We start from the raw sequence: 24,642 nt of genomic DNA, 5'->3' as shown, positions 1-24,642 counted from the left end.
GATGTATCTTGTCTCACTGTGAAAAGAGAGAGAAAGGAGATGTGTCTTACTTCGTCTGTATTGTTATGGCGATGGGGGAATGGAGCGGTGCCATCCATCCATCCATCCAGTGGCGGAAGGGACCAGTTGATACATTCTGTAGCGCAAAATAAAATTACAAAATATCTCTCTTTGTACTGTGTAGTTCCGTCACTGAGCTTGTCTTTCAAGAAATTGAGTTCCATAGCCTGCACAATAACACGGTTTTGAAAGGAATACTGAAAATTTACAACCCTCCTATAATCTCCACCCTCATTTGAAGGGACTTAGTTTTATTGCTACTGAGACAAGATAAACCTTACCAGGTATAGACTGTGCCCATACTCTACTACCCTCCTACTCCTGTAGTAACTCGCAGCAAAGAGCAAACAGTTTGCAGTGCATTAGTACTTTGTTATGATTAGAGCCCGGATGTTTAGGCATTTATTTTGGTTAAAATAGGCAGGCATATAAGGCACTAAAATAGTAAAAATAGGCAGTGAAATAGGCATTTATTATTCATGGAAACAGACAAAAAATAAACAAATACTTAAACTATCCCATACGGTACTTACTTTCCTTGGTTACATGTCACAATATAATGCATTTTTTAAGTTGTCAACTGTCACAGTGAGCCGCCTATCAGAGATTGGAGCAAATTTAAAACAACTTATTTCAGAAGGAGTCTCTGCTTTCTTTCAGAGATCGGAAAAAACCGACTGTGTATTATCTCAAAAACAGGGGTGTGAGAAGGGATTAGAGACTTCAAAGTACGCGTGACTTACGCGTGCAAGCGACAACAGTAATCGGACCTGGAGACTTGCTTTTAATACTTCCCTCATCCCCTTTCTTTCGCTGATAAACCCCGAAGTGACCTGAGCACTGAGGGTTGTACTGTTCACACATCTTTGTTAAGTGACATAAAAGATGGAATCGGTAGGGGAGAAAAGTTTACGACTTCCTGGAAACAAATATATTGCTGGAGAATAAGATTCTCAGCAAATATTTGTGTGAGGTGAATATATATTTTTAATTTGTACAACCATTTTTTTTTTTTGCTTTTTTATATAATTTATGTGCGGTGCATTTTAAATGCATTAAAATATAGAAAATATACAATAACGACGTAAAAAGGCTAAAAAAAGACATTTACCTTAAAATAGGCAAAAAAAAGGCAAAATAAAAATTGGGCCTATCGTCCCCAAATATGTGGAAAAGTGTTTATCTCTAATAGGTCTTTCACACATACACTCAGTTAAAAAAATACATTTTGCCTAACATCCGGTCTCTAGTTATGATGTAATCATAGGGTCTATGTTATTTAATGCATACAATTTACGATAGGCTATTAATTAAACTTAATAACTATTAGAGTATAATATATAAGAGAATAGAATGAATGATCGAGTTAAAGAAGAAAACCAAATAAATTGTTATAATATAGCTTAATAGCCATTTAAATCAAGCCTTTAATGAGCATAAATTCTTAAGGAAAAAATATTAATATGCTCTAGGTGCTTTGGTACAGTTAATGCGTAATGTAATAAAGAGGCACTAGGTACAGTCATAAAAAATAAATTCACATATAAAAGCAAAAGTTCATTAACTGTTGAAATTATAGGCTTACTTCCTCTTATGAGGAACACTTCTGAAATATTCCTTTGCAGCAGCTAAATTACATTATAGGAAGTATACTTATAAGGTAAGGATGTTAAAATCTAGCCAATGGGCGAAATACTAGTGTGTTTGAAAGCATTCATTTCCTTGCATGAGATCGCTTACAGGTATGTCACCTTAAGATTAACGAGGCAAAGATCATAATCATCACAACAAAAAATCTGATGATGTCTTCGAAAGTGTGTTCAACCACATTAAATCATTCAAGGGACGGAAAAGCCATTATGGTCAGTCAAAAAGTGATCGAATATATTTTCCGGACAATCTCAACATAAAAAAAATTATGAAATGTATATTTCACAAGGTCGTTCCGATGTGTCTGATGAATACTAAAGAAAGATTTTCAACATCAGATTTATCATACCATTTGGATATCCACGCCGTGACACTTGCAGTACATGTGACAAGTTTCAAGCTGATCTCAAAGTTTATTAAAATAAACTCTCTGAGAACATTGTGTCTTTTCTTACTGTACGTGAACGTATACTGTATACTCGTAGAATTACACTGTATTTGCTTTGTTTCTGTGTTTACTGTACGTACGGGCTAGGTCCGGTCTGCCTTCTAAGTTTCATACAACAATGGGATATGACGCTGAATGTTCCGGCAATTCTAGTCATCCTTTTTGTCGTGTACAGTTCAAGTGTGTTTATGTTTTTATTCATGACGAGTGAACAAATAAACACTCTTATTATTTGTATTTATTCTTTGAGACAAAGGAATAAAAAATAATAAAAACTCGTCCCTATTCACCTCATTTTACGCTATCTTTATCATTCGTTAATTAGGTGAATATAGGTTAAATGGGTCCGTCTTCTTGCTTATCAAGTAATGTATAGTCTTAATACGGACCCATTTAACATATATTCACCTAATTTAATTGCTTATCGGTCTATACCACCTTTTCAAGATGAAAATTCGTTAACTACGTTAACTAACTGAGATATGCCATGTTATTTTTAAGATATAGGCCTAAGTAAATATTTCGTATTTGTGTGAACAGCTGAAGCCCACAGAATTCCTGAACCTAGACGCAATCCTAGAGAGCGTGATGCACAAGCTGGTGGTACGACCTCTGAAGGAGCATTTGTACCAGCTCTTCGTGGAGGAGTACACACGTACTGGTGCGATCCAGCTGCTGGCAGACAACATCCAGTATGCCCGCACCAAGCCAATGCACGAGCTGGGCGTCAGAGCCAGGATCATGCCACCGTCAGAGGAGTCCATCGAAACCATCTGCCATCTGCTCAATACGCTGCAGGAGGTGGACTCCCCTCTTGACAAGCTGGAGAACCTCCTAGCCTGCATAGGCACCATTTTCAACTCGGTATGGCTTAGTATAAGGATTCTAATTAAAAACATACAGTTGTAGGTTTTATTGTTAGAGAAAATAAATTTGCTTTTTATATTATATCGGCCTCATTAGTACAATATTATGGATTTATGAGGCAAAGGAATATCAATTTAAGATATTTTAAAATAGTAACGTCCACGATTTTTGTAATATATGTTCCAATTGCATGATGTCTTAAACTACATTTTAAACACAAAATGAACTACAGTAGAACTCCGATTATCCGTCACCCTATTAACCGATTGGCGGATTATCTGACTGTCTTTCTCTCGTTTTTTTTTTTTTTTTTTTTTTTTAAGCTTCAGAAATAATATACAGTAGAGCCTATATTAATTGTGGTAATGAAGGGGGTGGACTGAATGGTTAACCAAAAACAACGGATAATCAGTACCCTAAAACTTTTTCATAAATTAAGTGCATAATACATACAGTTTCGTAATTTGTTCTGTGGTCTTTCGTTTTAACACGCTAGGTAGTGGGTCAGTAGTTTACTAATTTAAGTCTGGTTTTCAATGACGGGTTTTTGATGGCCAAGGAAACTCCTTATGACGATTGTCTATGGAAAGACAGGAATAATAGAGATCTCATGTTGTAGATTTACATAATTTATACTCTTTATACTTGTTTTTCATTAATTCGCACAGAGTTGTAATTCCAATCTCGTATTCTGATAAGAGATGAATCACAGTTTCCCTTTTCTCAAACCCCTCAATTACTTGCACTTTTTTTGCGTAGCACAACACGTTTTCTTTTGACACCTGTGGAAGACATTTTGCATAGATGTTATACAGTACGGCCACTCGAACCAATCGGTTAATAGAGTGACTGATAAATAATCGGAATTCTACTGTATATGAAATACTGTTTTGTACACAATATTAGTACGTATGTTTTCTAGAGAGCATTATTACAAGCCTTTAGTTGTACACAGTATGGTCTACTATTTGAATTGCCATACTGTATAACTTTCCTTTTAATTGGTCATTTTACTATGCTCTATCAACTGCTAAGGTTATCTAGCGTCTGAATGAGATGAAGGTGATAATACCAGCGAAATGAGTCCAAGATCCAGTGCCGAAAGTTACCCAGCATTTGCAATTAATGGGTTGAGGGAAAATCCCAGAAAGACTTCAACCAGGTAACTTGTCCCAACCAGGATTTGAACTCGGGCCCACTCGTTGCACGGTCAGGCATGCTAACCATTACTACATAGCAGTGAACCTACTGTATAACTTCTATATTAAATGTCTTTCATGGGTGTCAACAGAAAATGTGTTGTGCTAAGTATAAAAAATTGCAAATAAATAATTGAATGATTTGGGAAAGGGAAACTGAAACTATGGCTCATCTCACATCAGAATACGAGATCGGAATTATAACCGCGCTATTTAATAAAAAACAAGGATAAAGTGTATAAAGTACTAGTAAATCTGCAACATGAGACCTCCTCTGTTCCTATCTTTTCACACATAGACATTACAAAGCGTTTCTTTGCCCCTTTAAAACCCGTTGTTGACAACCAGACTTCCATTAGTGGACTGATCCACTACTAGGGTGTTAAACACAACACCATGGAGAAAATTACGAAATCTTCTATCATACAGATTATCCCATTTTTTCGATTATCCATTCAGCCACCCCCTTCATTACCACGGATAATATAGGTTCTACTTATGTAACATGGAATTGGAATGGAATGGAATTTAACTGCGACCTATTGAGATCTATTGCGCTAACCCTCGATATGGAATGAGTTACGTGCCACAGATTCTCTATGCACACTGCCCTAACCACATGACTCCCTTAACGACCGGTCCCTACAGCCGACAGAATCCATATACCATTTCTGCTTCGGCAAATTCCCCCAAGGCCCCCCTGTCTGTCCGAGGCAAAACTCCTCCTCCGAGTAGGCCTGCCTCAGATGTCATAGCAGAAGCCATCCAACATCACTGAACTAAATTCCATGGAGGCCGGTCGAGAGAGTCAGCAGCTTCGGGAGGCCGCCGGTAGAGTGATCTGAAAAACCAGAAACGGGATAATGAGGAAGGGATGATGGGGAGGAAAGGAAGTGGCGAAGATGAGTGGGGTTCCAGTCGCCTGATAAAGTTACCCGATATTCATCCATAGGAGTGAGGTGGAAAAAACCTCGCTGAGGCAACTTGTCCTGACCAGGAATCGAACCCGGGACCGCTGGGTTCGGAGTTAGACTCGTTAACCCCTCAGCCACAACGGTGGACTACTTATGTAGCATAATTTATTATTAAACTTTGAAAACATGTTAAATTTGTCATTCATTTTATGTATAATATTAATGTTATACATATTATTTATTGTATGTCTAAACTGATCTTGATTGGTAATGAAACATGTCAAAATTGTTTGTCAAACAGGTAAAAGCTGCAAACCAAAGGTGTGTCACACTAGGGGCAGACGACTTCCTCCCCCTGTTCGTATGGGTGCTGGTGCAAAGCGGAATGTTGGCTGCTGAGATTGAAGCAGATTATATGTGGGGGTTGCTGCATCCCTCACTCTTGTCTGGCGAGGGCGGTTACTATCTTACCACCCTGTCCAGTGCTGTCCACGTTCTCAAAAACTTCAGGTCCTGTTCCGAAGAACAGAGCAAGACTTTGGGTCCTGGAGCAAGCCTCGATGTAAGTACATAAGTTAGTGCTTCTCAGAGAGTGACAATGTTCTGTCACAAGCATTAATAACCTTGAAGACCATGGCAAAGTCAGTGTGAGTGGCGAAAGAACTGTAAAACTGTAAGAGATTTACCAAAAGGAACAAAATCAAGTGTAAAAATATGGATATGTTACAAATGGTCTATGTGAACATGGATTGTTCTAACATGGAATGGTTTAGTAGTGGACATCTTCATGTTCTTGAATACTAATACGTAATATGATCTATTTATTTATTTTGTACGGTATTGTTTGTTTATCAGATTTGTGGTTTTATATCATTTGCCTTCCCACATCCCAATATAAAATTACCCTATTTTCCCATCTTTGACATATATTGGCATGTGATCCTTGTTAGTAGTTACCGGTATCTCGTACATCGTACATTTGATCTTTTCAACATATAATTCACATACAGTCTATTATTCATATTGGAATACTGTGTTAAACAGTTCTTTTCAATATGACTGTGGGCACTGAACTCTGCAATGAAAGGAAATTGATATACGATGGGGATCCAGGAAATAACGACCGTTTTGTTGTAATAATAAAAAAATATATATATTTATTTGAAAAAACAAAGTCTGTTACATAACTGAAGCTTCCTTTACTTCTCTACATAATCACCACCTACATTTAAACATTTGTCGTATCTGTTCACTAGCTTTAGAATTCCCGTGTTATACTTCTCTGCTGCCAGTTCATTAAGCCAGATGTTCACTGTCTTCTTCAACTCTTCATCACTTCCAAAACGCGTACCACCCAGAAAGTCTTTCAGCTTAGTGAAAAGGTGAAAATCGCTAGGAGCAAGGTCTGGACTATAGGGCGGATGATCAAAGATTTCCCAACCGAATTGATCCAGCAATTCTCGAGTTGAAGCAGCAGTGTGCGTGTGGGCGGGCGTTGTCGTGAAGAAGCACAACTCCTCTCGAAAGCATTCCTCGCCTCTTGTTTTGGATGGCTTGCCGTAGTTTTCGTAAAGTCTCACAATAACGATTTGCATTGATCGTAGTGCCTTTTGGCATGAAATCCAGCAAAAGAACACCTTTGCGATCCCAAAAGACAGTAGCCATGACTTTTTGTGTTGAGAGAGTCTGTTTGAATTTTCTCGGTTTCTTGGGTGATGAGGGATGATGACATTGACGTGATTGGCGCTTGGTCTCTGGGGTGTTGTGAGACACCCAGGTCTTATCACCAGTCACAATTTGATCAAGAAAGGAGTCTCCATCTGTGTGATATCGCATCAAGAATGTCAATGCTGAGGCCATTCTCTGAGTTTTGTGTTGGTCACTCAGTTGCCGTGGAACCCATCGTGCACAGATTTTGTGGTAGCCAAGATGTTGCGACACAATTTCACCAAGCAAAGAACGAGAAATGTCAGGAAAGGCAATATGCAATTCGTCGAGTGATGTGCGCCTGTCTTGCAAGATTCTGTCGTTCACTTTAGTCTTCTGTGATGAGTGATGGGCGTCCGAGTCGAGTTTCATCATGGACATTTGTTCGCCCATTGTTGAACATTTCGCACCATTTTCTCACATTTCTTTCATTCATTACAGTATCACCATACACTTCTTTCAATCGCCGGTAAATTTCTGCAGGTTTTAAATGTCGGGCATTCAAAAATCGAATCACACTCCTCACCTCACAGTCGGCGGGATTATCAATCACGTCGTTCATTTTGAAGTAACACAAAATGCACAATGGCGACTTGTTGCAACCAGTACTCACAACATTATGAGAACACATGTTAAGGAAGCCAGTTGACCTTCAAACAAGGAAGGGGAGTCAGCTGTGTGGCAGGTATGCGCGAACGGTCGTTATTTCCTGGATCCCCCTCGTAATTTCGTGGACAGCAAACTTGCGCCTTCATCGAAGTGTTGTAATTACTGTATAGGTTTATTTTACACCAGACTGTGTTTAATTTTATTTAAAAAATATGTAAATATATATATTTAAGTGACATTATGAATAAAATGTGACTAAAAGCCAGTCTAACCTCAATCTTTTTCTACCTGGTTTATAATTATTGAAGTTAAAGAATGTTAAACTAAGTTTTTCCAGTTCTTCACCTGGTAAGTTTCTGTATTACTGGAAAACAGATGAACATCTCATCAAGAAATGGTGACTTTCAGTGGTGAAGCCAAGGTGTAAATACTGGGCAGGCTGAAAAAAATCTGCGTACATTATGTCTTTTTATACAGCTGATGTTTCTAGTCCTTTGTATAAAAATTTTTTGTGACTGAGACAAGAGGATGATGACCACTCATTTTCAACTCCAAACAGAATACAGGTATAACAATAAACTTACTTGTCTCAGAACACCCTGTCAGCAAAGGGAAATTAAATTATGGTTTATTTAACGATGCTCACAGAGGTTATATCAGTGTTGCCAGTGTGTCGGAATTTTGTCCCGCAGGAGTTCTTTTACATGCCAGTAAATCTACTGACATGAGCCTGTCGCATTTAAACTCACTTAAATGCCATCGACCTCGGCTGGGATCGAATCCACAACCTCGAGCATAGAAGGTCAGCGCTATACCAACTATGCTACCACGAAAATTAAAAATTTCTATTTTTTTCTTTCTCTGTCTGCTATTTTAATATGTAAATGTAGTGTCGATCTTCTATCTTTGTAAGCACATTTTGTTTCATATGCGCAACTTGAAACCTGGTTGTCTTTTAATTGTACAAATAATGTCCTCAATGTTTTCTCAGTATGTGCCATTTTACACAAAATTAATATGTAACACACACACACACACACACGCATGCACTTTTGATTAACCTAACACTCAACAACGAAGCACATTCACAGAACACCATTACAATATGACGTATTATTGTGACGGAGAGGCTGGCTGCATTTCACACTGAGCTGAAGCAAATTGATACTCCGTCCCTGGTTCCCCCTCATGCCCGTCCCCGTAGCTGAGGCTTCTGCCACAAGCTTCCTGCATTGAACTCTCCATCCTGGAATGACTGCCAACAGTGAACTATATGGAAGAATCGGAATGAAACCAAGTGTTGTGATACATCGTTATTACGAACTTAAAGGCTGCTGTTACTAGGTATAACAACTCAAATTTTTTGGGTAGACTAAGTCTCAAAAGCCTCTTAAGAGCTTCGCCACTGGTGACTTTGTCAGTGTCAGTGACTCTCCTCAAATACCGTAAATGGATAAGACGTTTAAGGAAATGAGTAATCATAGTATTCATGCGGATGTTCATTGAAAATGATGAAATGCATAAAATGATATACAGCCTCGTAAAATATTTAGATATATCATTGTTTTAATCACGCTGTTACTTTTATTTGAAAGAATTCGATGTGAAGTAATCAAATCTACTCCTCTTCCTTCGATAGAACGCACAAAACTTTAGGGATGTTCCAGGAAATTAAGAGTCGGTCAGAGTCTACAATCTTATACAAACTGTGAATTACCTAGACAAAATTGATACAAGTGACAGTCGTCTACCTTTGTCTCAAATAAGCGACCATAAAATATACTGGGCTGCAGCAAGTTTGCTTTGTGACAGAATCTTTATTATTCCATCTTAAATTCACTTACCATTCTATCATCTTATCATCAAGAAAAAATAAATCTATTCCTCACTGATGATTTTTTTTAAAATTAATTTCAAACAAAAACTACCAGAGATTCGCATAGATAAAATCAATTACCTTTATTCTTACAAGTTTATAATTTACATATACATTATCATTTTGGTATTTCATACTTCGATTATCATAGTAGAGTTTATGAATTTGTCATAAATAAATTGTATTTATAATATATTGTTATGTTTTGGTTTCACTAAAATTTGGAAGTAGGGTTAAAACAGTCAAAGAATACATTTCGAAAGTTACAATTATTATAGTGAAATTATTACCGGCTTGTCTTGTTAAGGAAAAATATAGTACAATATTCCACACACAGTAAAGTAACTCATTTTATTTAAAAGCAAATATCGGTAATGAAATTAATTTAAAGCAAAAGAGATTTTAAAGAGAATAGAATTGAGTCTAGAAGAAAATGTGTATTTATAATAACCATAATATATCACATTTCGGCATTGAGGTAGTGTATTTTATGTCTGATGGTCCGGTAGTTTTCGCAGTTCTTTTATTTTACTTTTACTTATGCAGATGTTCTGGTATGGCATTGAGATGACAGAAAGTAAATAGGTGCTACAACCACATAAGAGAAGAAAGTATCTTCATTTGATAACACAAGTTACATAGTTTAGAAACCACCCAGTAACAAGCCAGTGTTTTCGTACATAGTATCAATTTAAATTTGTTCACAACTAGTGCTTAAAAAGTGGCAAATATTTAAAAAAATGTATGAACACTTCCCCCCCCCCTCTCCAATCCATAGTAATTATTGATATTTATATCAATAAAGAAAGATCTAAAATCGTATATTGTTTAGTTAGTAACTTCGTTAAGTTCAGTTTTCTACTTTTGTATTGTATGTAATTTCTTACTAATCAACATAAAAACCAAATAACTATTTTGTGAATTTTGAGAAACAATCTAAATCAGCGACAATTCAGCACAATGCTCTCTCGGGCTTTACCTGCGAGTAAGAGATGCACTAGTGTGCATCCGTGGCTGCTGGCGGGTTTGCTTCTCATCCTCTCTCTTCTGCAGGATGGTGTAGCCTATATTCCAATACACTCCTTACCCATTACCCATTTCAGCGAATGCTGACGACCACTGATCTAAAATCACTAAAAATGTGCTATAGTGAAACAATAATATAATCAGTAAATCATTTTTATACAGTAAAATTGTTCTTTGCAATTAAGGTCACAGACCATATAATACCTACGTAATGAAGTAATTCCAGATTTGAAAGGCTGACCCTGTACTTTCAGTTGTCTGGTAAATGCAATTTTTTCATTATTTTCTTCCATATCCCATGAGTGTCTTATAAATCTAATTTTAGAAATTCACATAGTGGAGTCACTGAAAAAGAGTTCAGACTACAATGTTTCTCGGATTTATTAATGTCGATCAAACGTGAGTAGTTAATTTCGGAAAAAAAAAAAAGTTCAGTTGTTTGTATCTAATATCCACTGTCAATATCCTTAGATTAGCTTCACAGACACTGACTGGAACCAATCAGTTCGTTCTGGTTAAAGTAATGAAAAATGAAAAAGCATTGATGTCTTCACATGCTACTGTTACCTGTGAGTCATTAATCAGGTTACAACTTGAAACACTTACAACAGACCTGGGTTGTTATTGGTGCAATGGTATAATATGTGGCATGATAACATGCATGTCTTAATACTTATGCTCCAACTATTTGTCGTCTGGTTGCTTCTGAGTACATAAGACGATCCAGAATGATTAGAGATTTTGAAGTAGACATTATACTGTTGATAAAATGGTTCAAGCTGTAGACTTTTGTTTGGGACAAAACAACTGAAATGAAACACAGAAGACCTGCAAAGAAGCCTTTGAAGACAAAGAAATGAGTGTTAATGAAGAGGATACGAGCAGTATTATAATTTATTACAAAAAGCGTAGCTCAGTTGGCAGACTTATTTGCTTGTTGATCCAAAGCTGCGCACGGGCTTGAGTTGGATCAGCTTGGTTGATTACCTGGATTGGTTTTAACCGAGGTTTTCCTCAACCATAAGACAAATGTCAAATAATCTATGGCGAATCCTCGACCTCATCTCATCTCGCCAAGAAATTGTGTAAAGGCTGGTTCACAATAAACCGGGAACAAAAACGAGAACGGAAATATTGTTAAAATAAATGCATTTAAATGTGAGTATTCACAATTAACTATTGTTAATGCTCACATTTAAATACGTTCATTTTAACATTATTTCTGTTCTCGTTTTTGTTGTCGTTTCCGTTTCCAGTTTATTGTGAACCAACCTTAATTCTTGACTTGTTCCACATCTTATAGCTTCAATGCTGATGTAAAATCCATGGAATACAATAAATGGGGTCGGCCGAGGTAGCGTAATAGGTATAGTGCCTGCCTTCTATGCTCGAGGTTGCGGGTTTGATCCCGGCTCAGGTCGATGGCATTTAAGTCTGTTTAAATGTGACAGGCTTATGTCAGTAGATTTACTGGCCTGAAAAAGAACTCCTTCCGGACAAAATTCCGGCATACTGGCGACACTGTTGCGAGTGTCGTTAAATAAACCATAATTTATTTATTTTACAGTAAATGGAATGAAAAATACTACGTTGTAGAAAATTCGTGCAGTAGGAGCACAACTTGAAGTTCATAATTCAGAAAATCACGCATAACTTTAATTTTAGGGAAGTCTTTCATTTTCGGCACATAGATAACTCTCACTAAAGGCAATCATTTTACACCAAAATATTAATATTTAACTTAATTTTTCAATGTCTGCTTATATTTTAATACAATTTTCTGTTTATTCTTTTAAATAAAACATTTCGATTGTTTCCATAGGTTCAACCAAAATTAATCTTACAGCAGTTAAAGGATTGAAAGAACAGCTATTTCCTGCATGGACAGAAGAAAACAATTATATTTTAATTTAACATAATTTGTGGTCGTAGTCAGCAAGCGGACACAATAATATACGGTAGTTCACTGAAATTCACCTTGGTGCATTGAGGTTCGCGAAGCCATAGCGAAAAATCACGAGAATAAGGATGATGATGATGATATTTTTTTATCTAGTACCGCGTATATTGATATGTAGCCATTTGCGCCTCTGCCTACTTTTCCGGTTATGATGAAGAATCCAGTTCTGAGGTTGGTACCCATTAGGTCGGATTCTTTAGCAGGATGACATAATCGATGATATCTAGGTAAAACGGCTTATTCCACAAAAGAAAAATTTTTCAAGAACAACAAAAATTAAATGTTAACACATTGTTATTAATTACCTTATATGAAAGAATGCAAACATAATTGTAAAGAAACATCTTCAAATTTTGTAGTTAAATTTTAAATATTTACACTAATTACAGCAAAAAAGTCACATTTAAAATAATGAGGATTAAGCCCTTTTGTTTAATTATCAAAAAGTTATTAATTAAAGCCGTCAAACTTATTAAATTACATAGTGATAAACACAAATATACAATGATTTACAGGTTGGATGAACGTTTTTGGTTCTAAGAACCATCATCAGATCTCTCGTAGACACTACAAACAACTTAGGTTATAATATAAACAAACAGTATGACATAGGTTTTAAATGTGAAGTATAATTGAATAATTTGATCGATTACAACGATGCATATGAATACATAAAAATACTAATAAAATCTATATATACAGAAATAAAATTGTTAAAATATGATTTATCGATCAAATACGTAAATTAAAACTGTATAAAAGGTGACAATAAGACCAAATCCATATGGTTAAAATATGTATAACAGAAGCAATATGAAGACTGCATTTACAGGCTGTCAAGTCGATGTGCTGGTACAAATTGATGAACGGAAGTAGATATACAGCTTCATATGTAGATAAAGAGGACGTATGGTTTTTAAATTTATCCTTTTACCTAAACACCATCGATATGAGTATAGAAGTAGGCAGGATGGATGAAGATGAAGGTGCAAATAATGGCGAAATGAACTCAGGGTACAGAGTCGAAAGTTACCCAGCATTTGCTCTTTATGGGTTGAGGGAAAACCTTGGAAAAGCCTCAACCAGGCAACTTGTCCCAATCAGGATTTGATCTCGGACTCACTACTTCGCAGTCAGACACACTGACCTCTACTCCAAAGTGGTGGACATAATAATAATAATAATAATAATAATAATAATAATAATAATAGTTCAGTTAAAATCGAGTGACTTAGGATTTAATTCACTGCAGCAAGTTTTCTACACCAGGTTAATGACTACACTTATTTGTGTTGCAATAAAAACGGTATTGTCATACCTTCATGATCATATTCTACGTATTTGATTAGAAGTTTAAATCACTCCTCTCTCTCTCTCTCTCTCTCTCTCTCTGTTTGCAATGAATGCAGCCGCAACATGGAACTGCGAAATACGAGTATATTACAGTGAATCCTCATTAGGTTAATAATAATAATAATAATAATAATAATTTATTTATTTATTTATTTATTATTAATATTTGTGTGCTGAACAACAGCCAGAGGCAGAGCTAAGGCCAGTAGGCCTTCTCTTCCGCCCAGCCAGACTCTAATTCTAATAGAATACAATTGGTTACATAGTTAGTACATTAATATCTAGAGCTTAAAACAACGTGAAAGTAAATACTGAAAGTTGGATAAGTAATGTTAGTGTGACAATAATAAACATTGGTAAGAAATAGTGATAATAATAATAATAATAATAATAATAATAATAATAATGAGATAATTTAAATATTTATTAAAAACCATTAAACATTGAGAAACCTGAAAGAGCTATTATTCTTAACAAGAATTGTTAGAAAAATATTTCGTTAGTCTATTCTTCTATAGTGGTGATACTGAAGGAATTTTTAGGTGACAATTGAAATAGGAGTTATCCAAGAAAAGCTATCCTTACTTCACCTTTGTGCAATAAAAATTCTCCTTGGACTCGGTGACATTTGAATCGGAGTCTCCAGCATGCATGTCTGATGATGTGCTATAGTCATTCTGTTAACATTATGAAGCACTTATATATATATATATATATATATATATATATATATATATAAACATAATTGGTAATTTATGTGAAGACGGTAATTATGTGTTCCCCTCATTACAGTAATGCCTTTTTAATCTCATTGCAGTTGAGAATGGCATCACTGTCAGAGTTCCGATCAGTTCTGAAGATAGTTGTCCCAGATGAAATGCATGGCTCGATCATCACCAAGACTCTTCCAGTGCGGCCGAACATGACAACACGTGATGTCTGCAAGATCATTGCTCACAAAGTGCGCATCACTAATCCGCAGGACTATGGCCTCTTCAAACTCGTCGATGGGGAAGGTTGGTATAACTGTCCTAGTCAAACAGTACTGTACCATATTCATTATCTCTCTCTCCGACCTCCTCTGAAATTGTAAACACTGTTATCATAAATGAGGAGCTCTGACTATTTAGCGAGTTTTGTTTCAAATTCCAATTGTAACTGAGAGTTTAAAATAGATTCATACTCTCAGAAAGACCCTATATTCACCTACAAACTCCATTCGCTTGTAACTCAGTTATTTCTCTTTGAATTTAGTTTGCAGATCTTCATATATTTTTGTACATGTTGTATTATAGCATATAAAGTGGCCGCAATCGTAATTTCTTTGTTTTTCATCTGTGGAAAATTTACTGTAACAGAAGTTGTGCAGAATTCATTTCTGAAGTCTGTGTCTAAATTTTTTATATACATACAGGATGAAAGAAGATTAAATATGGTTGTTTTGAGAGATGAATTAGGACAATGAGTTAATAAAACAGTGTACTATAATTTGTGGTCTTTTCGACGGCTTTTTGAGAAAAATAATCATAATCATTTATTGCATTCACTGATCATACACATGATATGGGACATGTCATATTTACAAACTAATAACACTGAACAACAAATTTTTACTTTTTGTCTTGCTCCGAAATAAAAACAGGTGCATATTACTAATACGTGTGCCCTAAATGTGAATATAAAATACAAATTGCTCCATCACGTACCATTTTCCGGGGAAAATTAATTGAATTCTTTTTATGACAAAACTTATTTGTTTTTAATTTTTCACTACTACTGATAAAATTACAACACACTAGGGATTCAAAATTCCTCATAATACTTGAAAAATGTGTATTGGATACAAAAATGATGTTACATAGTTTAAAACACAACAAAAATAAAAATATTTCATACATATAATGAGAAAAATTTCGGAATTTGAACTTATATTTAAAATAATTTTCTGGATGACTTCTGTTTATAATAGACCTGGGACTGTATTTTACAAGGAACCAACAGTAGTCTGCAAGCATGCTGGATGATGATCTTCCTTTATATCACCTTTCCATTTCAGATATTTCTTTATGAAATCTTTCCCCATGCTCGTCGCCTACCACTCCAAAGTTAGGAGGAAATAAAACCAAATGAGAATATAAAAAGTGTATTTGGGAGAAATATTACACTCCATTTTGTCATATGCACTTAACATGGTTTCCACAACAAGTTCTATGTAATTCTCTGCCCTAGAATTTCCAAGGAAATTTGAGCAAATGTCTTTGAAAGCGTGCCATGTCATTCTTTCTGAAACGGAAAGTTTTTCCTCAAACAAAGGATCAACCATAACTTTGGGAATTTATGGATCGATGAAAATGATCTCTTTTAATTTGCCTTCACTCAAATTGGTAAACGTTTCCTTTAAATACTGAAAACCACACCCTTGTTTGTTCATTGCATAGACCTCACTTTGAACTGTTATGAAATTTACTTAATAGAAGGGACAAATATCTTTTTATTTATTAGAAGTACAAAAGAACATGCCAACAACCATAAGGACCCGGAAATAAGTCATAAACTCATAAAATGCTTTAGCTTTTGTTTTGATTTATACTCCCAACCCGTGCTAAATGTTTCCTTGGGGAGCGTTTATCGAAAAGTGAAATCATAGTCTATCTTAAAAACCTTACGAGATACGAAGAAAAGGGATGCATTTTCGGATTCAGCGCACATCAAATCATAAGCGGATCATTGTTTTAAGTCGAAGCAAAATTCTTGTTGTTCAGTGTAATTAATTAATTAACTGTTTTGAGAAGTGAATTAGGACAATGAGTTAAATAAAATAGTGTAATATCATTTGTGATCTTTTTGACGGCTTTTTGAGAAAAATAATCATAATAATTTATTGCATTCACTGATCATATACGAGGGGGATCCAGGAAATAACGACCGTTTTGTTGTAATAATTAAGAAAAAAAAAATTTATTTGAAAAAACAAAGTCTGTTACATAACTGAAGCTTCCTTTACTTCTCTACATAATCACCACCTACATTTAAACATTTGTCGTATCTGTTCACTAGCTTTAGAATTCCCGTGTTATACTCCTCTGCCGCCAGTTCATTAAGCCAGGTGTTCACTGTCTTCTTCAACTCTTCATCACTTCCAAAACGCGTACCACCCAGAAAGTCTTTCAGCTTAGTGAAAAGGTGAAAATCACTAGGAGCAAGGTCTGGACTATAGGGCTGATGATCAAAGATTTCCCAACCGAATTGATCCAGCAATTCTCGAGTTGAAGCAGCAGTGTGCGTGTGGGCGGGCGTTGTGTGAAGAAGCACAACTCCTCTTGAAAGCATTCCTCGCCTCTTGTTTTGGATGGCTCGCTGTAGTTTTCGTAAAGTCTCACAATAACGATTTGCATTGATCGTAGTGCCTTTTGGCATGAAATCCAGCAAAAGAACACCTTTGTGATCTCAAAAGACAGTAGCCATGACTTTTTGTGTTGAGAGAGTCTGTTTGAATTTTCTCGGTTTCTTGGGTGATGAGGGATGTTGCCACTGACGTGATTGGCGCTTGGTCTCTGGGGTGTTGTGAGACACCCAGGTCTCATCACCAGTCACAATTTGATCAAGAAAGGCGTCTCCATCTGTGTGATATCGCATCAAGAATGTCAATGCTGAGGCCATTCTCTGAGTTTTGTGTTGGTCACTCAGTTGCCGTGGAACCCATCGTGCACAGATTTTGTGGTAGCCAAGATGTTGCGACACAATTTCACCAAGCAAAGAACGAGAAATGTCAGGAAAGGCAATATGCAATTCGTCGAGTGATGTGCGCCTGTCTTGCAAGATTCTATCGTTCACTTTAGTCTTCAGGTCTTCTGTGATGAGTGATGGGCGTCCTGGTCGAGTTTCATCGTGGACATTTGTTCTCCCATTGTTGAACATTTCGCACAATTTTCTCACATTTCTTTCATTCATTACAGTATCACCATACACTTCTTTCAATCGCCGGTAAATTTCTGCAGGTTTCAAATGTCGGGCATTCAAAAATCTAATCACACTCCTCACCTCACAGTCGGCGGGATTATCAATCACGTCGTTCATTTTGAAGTAACACAAAATGCACAATGGCGACTTGTTGCAACCAGTACTCACATCATTATGAGAACACATGTTAAGGAAGCCAGTTGACCTTCAAACAAGGAAGGGGAGTCAGCTGTGCTGCGGGTATGCGCGAACGGTCGTTATTTCCTGGATCCCCCTCGTACATGATATCGGGGATGTCATATTTACAAACTAAAAAATTAATTACATAATACAGATAAGAGTAAATAACAACAATAATTAAATGCAACACAAATACAAATACACAAAACTTGGGACTTAATTAGAAAACTACAGGTCAGATCTATTTCGGCTATTAGGTCTGTTTGCAGTATGTCTTGAAGTCAGGATCTGAAACAGAAGAATTCCAAGAATTCATCAATGCTGTAGAAGCAGTTGTGTAATAGCAAAGTGAATAAGACCCTTTCAAATTTTTGGAGCACAGATATTTCTTTCAGGTAACTAGGCAGGCAGTTATACATTTTAAGACCAATATTCTTATACAATTTAGTATTAAAGGGAATTTTGTGAATGTCATTTTTCCTCCTTGTATTATAAGAATGGACATCTTCATTTTTTTAAATTTGTCTAAATTAGTTTTTATATATACCGTACTAAAGTTTCAAAAACGTATGTATAGTACATAGTAGAGGTGCTATTCCCAGAATTTTAAAGTAATCTCTACAGCCAATTCTTTGATTGATTTGTACTATTGACCTGATAGCTATTTTGTGTAGTTTGAATATAGTTTTGGTATTTGGTGAATTAACTTCAAAACATTATCCTAAGTTTTATGTTATAACTAAATGAAAGTACGCATGATATAAAATACAGTAGATTCTAATGATTTAACTCGTTTAAGTAGTCACAAAGTAAAATATATCTTTCTTAGTTTTTATTGGACTTCCACTGACACCGATCTAGCCCTGGCTGACTCACTCTGTATCATGGATTGTGATGGCTGGCCAAAATATGGGGAACCCTTACTCATGCTTTCTCTACTTAGCTTATGTTTTCATCTAATTTCGCGTTCAGGGTGTTAAAAGTAGCATTTTTAATTATTTTGGAACAGTGACAGTGTCAATTACAGCAAAGTTTAATAAATTATAGGTTAACTCGTGGAAGTTAATGAAACAGTTATGAAAAACGTAAATACAGTGAAACCTCTCATTTACGGACATCGAAGGGACGTAACAATCTGTCCTGTGAGGTGTCCTTTATTGGGAGGGAGACTCCCCAATCTAATATTTATAATATGCATTATGTATTCCTTCACGCTTTAAATGAAATGTATCACTTCGGAATATGTATGATAAGACTTTTCTGTCTTAAATTTCAACGTACCTCGTTTACGTGTTTCGACCTATTTATGGATCATCTTCAGAACTGGTCGTTGTTGGTCATTGTGGCGCCAAGACCAACAACTACCAGTTCTGAAGATGACCCATAAATAGGTCGAAACATGTAAACGAGGTAAGTTGAAATTTAACACAGGAAAGTCTTACCATATATATTCCGAAATATTACTGTAGTTTAATTCTAAATACAGTATACTATAGTAAATTCTCTGCAACTTTGAACTACACTAGATAAGACCGGAAAAGGAAAATACAGTACTGTGCTCTGCAGTTTTATTCTAGATCTAAAGTTATGCCGTACTGTAATTTACAGTTTTCAACTTAACCTTTAAGTTCAGGTGCCATGTCTCTCGAAACAGAACAACTGATTGAAGTGAAGAGAATAATCCTACTAACCCCATCTTGTGTCGAATACAATTTCACGATCGCGGAAACCTTGGACCCATCAGACAGGTTAAATTTTATGACTTTGTTTATCCTCCTGCTTCCAGCTAACAAGGGGTAGACGGCTGGGCTAGTGGTAGCCTACGAGACCCTTATTGTCTTCTTTCATGTTAAGGAATTTCTGGATAGTTCTCAAAACTAAATTTTCCATTATTGTAACACATTAGGTCTTGAAATCCAAGTTCTGTCCGCAATCAGGAAGTAAAGCAAGCTTTACGTCTGTAAAACAGTTTCTGTGTCCGTGTCTGAGAGTGTCTGCAAACGAGAGTTTAATTTATCCTTATTTCTATATTATTTCAGTTGGGACATAAAAATCTGTCTGTATATGATGAGTGTCCATAAGGAGAGGTTTCACTATACATTTTTATGTTGTGACTTAACTAAATCCATATGTAAATAACACCATATTTATGTTATCTTTACAGAAACATTGTTGGCTGACGGAGAATGTCCCCAAGACATCAAGGGGAATGTCGCGCAAGCAGGAAAACACTGTATGTTCGCATACAAGAGGATAGATGCCAAGATAGCCTGGCCCAGAACATCGTCTCCTCACTAGAAGGATCTGACGGCCTATCCATTCTTTTGCTTATGAAGCATAAAGCAACTCTCAAAAGTAAAGCCAATGAAGTCCATCTTGCCAAGTAAAACATTACACTTCTTGTGGGTATAACGCAGAGTTAGAACGAGTAATAATTGTCTCTTAAAAGAGAAATAACTTACTTAATTGGAGTATCCTTACTCCTGTTTCGCTAAGTGTGGCAAAATAGTTGACCCTAAAGCTCACAGCTTGCCACCCTCTACACATCACACCCATCATCTTCCAGATTTAGGTCCTATGGCCTAATCAGAAAAGAGAATCAGGTATTACACCCATATTTTCATTATTTATATATCAATATTTAGTGTAATTGGATTTGTCCCTAGATCTACCAGCTTTATGTTGGTATTAAAGATGGCTCCGTCTCCTACACTCTATTTTAATTTTCATATAAAATAGGAGGCTGCGTTACATTGTGAATGCATCCAGGGACAAAATGAAATGCACATAAATGATACAAGTGCTGAAAAACTACTTGGAAAAATGTACTGGCATAATCTCTTGCAAAATGTTGTGGGGGGGAAGTAATTTATTAATTGTATTCCAGTAATCTTAAAAATGAAACAGTAACATTAGCAGTACATAAATATTTTATGATGCCATTTTATGTTTCTTGAAGCAATGCAATGTGAGAGTTGTGAAAAATTAAGTTAAAAACTAAGCAGCTTTCAAGACGGCAAGCTCATTATGACATTGGATGCCAGGCGAGGCACACGGAAGGTGTATATAGTTTTGTAAGATTTGTTGTTTTAGACTGTGATTGGAAAACTACTTTTCATCAGCTTTTCCTCATAGTCTCCCATAGGCCTGTGTACTACAATCTTGCTACAATTTCTAGGTTACGTTAACAGGTAATTTTTATGCTCGTATCTTTTCAGTAATATTCTCTCTCCAGATATACTTTGCATTATCAGCCATTAATTATTTGAAAGATAAATTTGCAATAGGTTTTGTGGGATTGTTTGTGAGATACAAATAAAGTATTGCCCACAGAAACTAACAGTCATGCGGTTCAGATCCTCAGTCCGGGTCAAGGTAACTGAGCAGGTCTTTTATCAGTTTCCTGTTGACAGCTTGCGAACTTGTAAGTCTTCATAACTCCTCTTGTCTCGTTCTGCTTTCTACATCTTTCATACTTAAAGAATGACAAAGGCATACAACTTCGTATATTTATTATCACGAAAAGCCGTGACTTCTGAATTTAGTACCGGTAACATTAAATTATTATGGGACCAAGAAAAATACATCATAATGAATTGAAGAAAATTATTTTCACAAAGCAAAGTGTCTTTTTAATATTGACTTAGCTTCAGTGCTTTTGTTTCTGGCGGAACACATCGGAATGGTGTTCCAGCATCTTTATGTTGTATTTTTGTCATGGAATCGATAAATGTGTATTATGTATTTCACATTTTTTCTTTGAACTTCTCTTAGGCACTGAACGTCTTAAAGTTCGACCAAAAGAAGGTTAAAAACGACAAAATCCCCGTGCACTGGACAGTAATAATTTCCCCATGCAGTATAATGTATTCTACTTAGAGTTCCACTACCTTTTTCTCCAGAAGAAAGCACTGCTTAACCCGTTTTAAATGTACTCAATTCTGATTTATCTTCTTCTGCCACTATTCCATTTCTTTCAGCTAAATTTACTTATGCTTTGTTCTGTTAAGAATTACAAGACTCTTCTTCCTCGAACATACATATTGCTATCAAAATTTAATCAGAATATTGGAATAAAGTATTGCTTTTATCTTTGCCGTGGATAAATACTCATAGTGGCGTCACGGTCTAAGGCATCCCGCCTAGGACTCGCGTTATGGAATGCGTGCTGGTTCGAATCCTCATGGGGGAAGAAATTTTCTCATGAAATTTCGGCCAGTGTATGGGACCGGTGCTCACCCAGCATCATGGGGAGCTACGATAGTTAGCGAAAATCCGGTTTCGCATTTCGAATAGCATTCAGCACACATACTCATGGCAAAAAACCCATCAGGTCACTCCATTATGCATGGCAGTCGACTCACAACTGCATTACGCATTTACATCACTCTCTGTGTGATAACCATATCTTGCTGCCAACTTGTGATGTGACCACATACTTGTACTATGGATTCATGGCACAGCAGTTCACTCATAACTGAATTCACGCTCTGTATGTGATAACCATACATCACACTACCATCTATAATGCTTTTGACGCAACTTAGTTTATGCATTTCATCTTCTTCGTGGCTGCAATATTTTGACTGGGTGCATGTAATATTTAAATTACCACTACAAACGTGTTGTCTGGACGGCTAAAAAGTCGCGACCTTCATGAACTAAGTAGCATGGAAATGGGTATTGTGATGCAACTGCATACTATGGATGTCATACGACATGTAACATATGACATCTCGTGGTACTTCCCTGCCGATCCAGAGTTTTGCTTGGGCGAAAGTTTGATTGCCTGGTTGGATTTTTCCGAGGTTTTCTCCAACCATAAGGCGAATATCAGGTAATCTATGGCGGATCCTCAGCCTCATCTTATCAAATACCATTTCACTATCACCAAATCCAACCATGCTAAATAACCAAGTAGTTGATGCAGCATCATTAAATAACCAAGTAAAAAAAATTAAAAAATAGTTGTCATGATGACTTATACCCTAGATCAGCGTTGTCAGACAGAGACTAAACGGAGCGGAGCGCTCCACTATGACTCATTGTGTGCTCCGGTGTTTCCACAGACATAAGCGAGTTCACACTCCGACTGAACTCTCTACCTCCACAACCAGTTTTGGAGCTTACAACTCTGACACTACTGCCCTAGATCATATATACCCAGATTGCTCGGCCTTATAGACTCTAACAGTAACAACTTTTGTCAGGTTTACTATGCTGCCATCTAGTTGTTACATAAGGAGTCACGTCATAACTCCCATTTGAATTGCATTAGCGACTGTACTGCCATGTTGTGTTCGTTTACAGCAGACAGATGTGATCCTGGCGGTTGTTCTCTTTAAAGTGCTACTGATTTTAACATTGGGATGAGCAATCTGTTATATATGTGATTTGGGCTTTGTAACATTAAAGAACGACACAAAAGATAACAAAAATATTTTACCATTAAATAAAATACCTAGATATCATTTTAATAATAGATTTGTCGAAAATTGGAAGCTAAAAACTTCTATAAGAATCTATTTTTTGTAATAGTATGATTTCCATCTCACATTGTATAACATTACAGAAAATATTTTTATTGATCGACACAATTTTATTGATTTTTCTCTATGAAAAATATCTTATTGCTTTAAACAAAACTCTCATTTAGGATGCTGAGAATGAATTTAAAGTTGTATGCTTTGTCATGCTTCACTGTCTATTGTTCTCAATTACAAACAATCCTTGGGAATTTTGGGGCATTGCTTAATTTGTTTCTGGCTTAGATAGAGAGATTTACTATGCACACATTTTGTTTCATTTCGCTTAACTTTTTAACTAGATTACATTCATATTTAAGGGGCCTTAAAAATGTTAGTACCATGTTCCAACCAAGACTTCTCAACAGATAATCCGTGTCTTGCTCCACTCACTTTTCTACTAATATGCTAGTCATGAAGCGATTGATTGACCTGAACCTTAATTAATGGCTATTCTATCTACAATACTGCTCATAATGGTTAATTACTCTTTTACTTCTGAGTATTAGACTGTAACTAAGATATATTTGTATTTTTTTTAAATTCATGTATAAAATCATGTTTTGTTTTTCTCTTATTTTTTGTTCACATCACATGATATAATATAATTCGTCATGTATGTTACTTGTCTTTTGTAATTAAACAGAAAGTGTTTTTCTAGATCACATTCCTGTTACAGTTTTCTTACTGCTAATTTCCCAAAACCTGTTACCATTCATCCTGACTGCTGCTGTTCTATTTTAGTTAAAGAGTGTATACAAACGCGTGTACATTGGGTACACTGGCGTTAAAAGATATCTGACCGAGAATTTTCTGATCATGTAAGCGAACTATTTACCTACAGCCCCTACGGGTTAAGTCAGAACCAAAGATATAACAAATGGACAGACTTGGAAATAGTTCCACTAGTTCTCAATAGATGCTATTATTATTTGGACTGGTAAAAATGTGTTGGGGAAAGTGATGATGTAGATTAAGTACTACAAATTATTCTCACAATTGACAACATCAGTGATTTCCTGCTAAATCTAGTGTTTTCTACAATCAGTAAAGGGGAATGAAATTTAGAATTCTATAATGCGGGTGTATGTATGCACTATTGGCGACACTGACTGTTATCTTCGCCATCTAATGATAAAAGTAATAACTAGAGAAGCCACACTTAAGCCCGGTTCAGACGGTGCTTGTTTTCTTGCGTGTTTCCTAGCTGGCTAGCAAGCTGGGTGCCGTGATGGGTATGGTGCTGGTTCCCTTGTTGGCTTCGGTGATGGTTGTTGTTCTCACGGAGCTGGCTCTTTTCACAGTTCA

At 36.1% G+C, this 24,642-nt stretch overlaps 1 protein-coding gene across 4 annotated transcripts in view; it reads left to right on the top strand.

The window, feature by feature from the left end:
• spri (Src homology 2 domain-containing protein sprint) overlaps positions 1 to 24,001 on the top strand; it is a 728,544-nt gene extending 704,543 nt beyond the window's left edge. For all 4 annotated transcript variants that reach the window (XM_069823425.1, XM_069823426.1, XM_069823424.1 and 1 more), the window contains 4 exons: positions 2,699 to 3,022; positions 5,440 to 5,700; positions 14,487 to 14,685; positions 19,974 to 24,001. In XM_069823425.1, the coding sequence (XP_069679526.1) occupies positions 2,699 to 3,022; positions 5,440 to 5,700; positions 14,487 to 14,685; positions 19,974 to 20,107 (918 nt within the window). In that variant the 3' untranslated portion in view covers positions 20,108 to 24,001. The remainder of the gene's footprint in view (positions 1 to 2,698; positions 3,023 to 5,439; positions 5,701 to 14,486; positions 14,686 to 19,973) is intronic.
• Positions 24,002 to 24,642: the final 641 nt, after the last annotated feature.

The sequence above is a fragment of the Periplaneta americana genome, chromosome 4 (assembly GCF_040183065.1).
Source record: "Periplaneta americana isolate PAMFEO1 chromosome 4, P.americana_PAMFEO1_priV1, whole genome shotgun sequence".
NCBI lineage: Eukaryota > Metazoa > Arthropoda > Insecta > Blattodea > Blattidae > Periplaneta > Periplaneta americana.
Note: the sequence above shows the minus strand (reverse complement) of the source record. Positions and strands in the feature narration are given on the sequence as shown.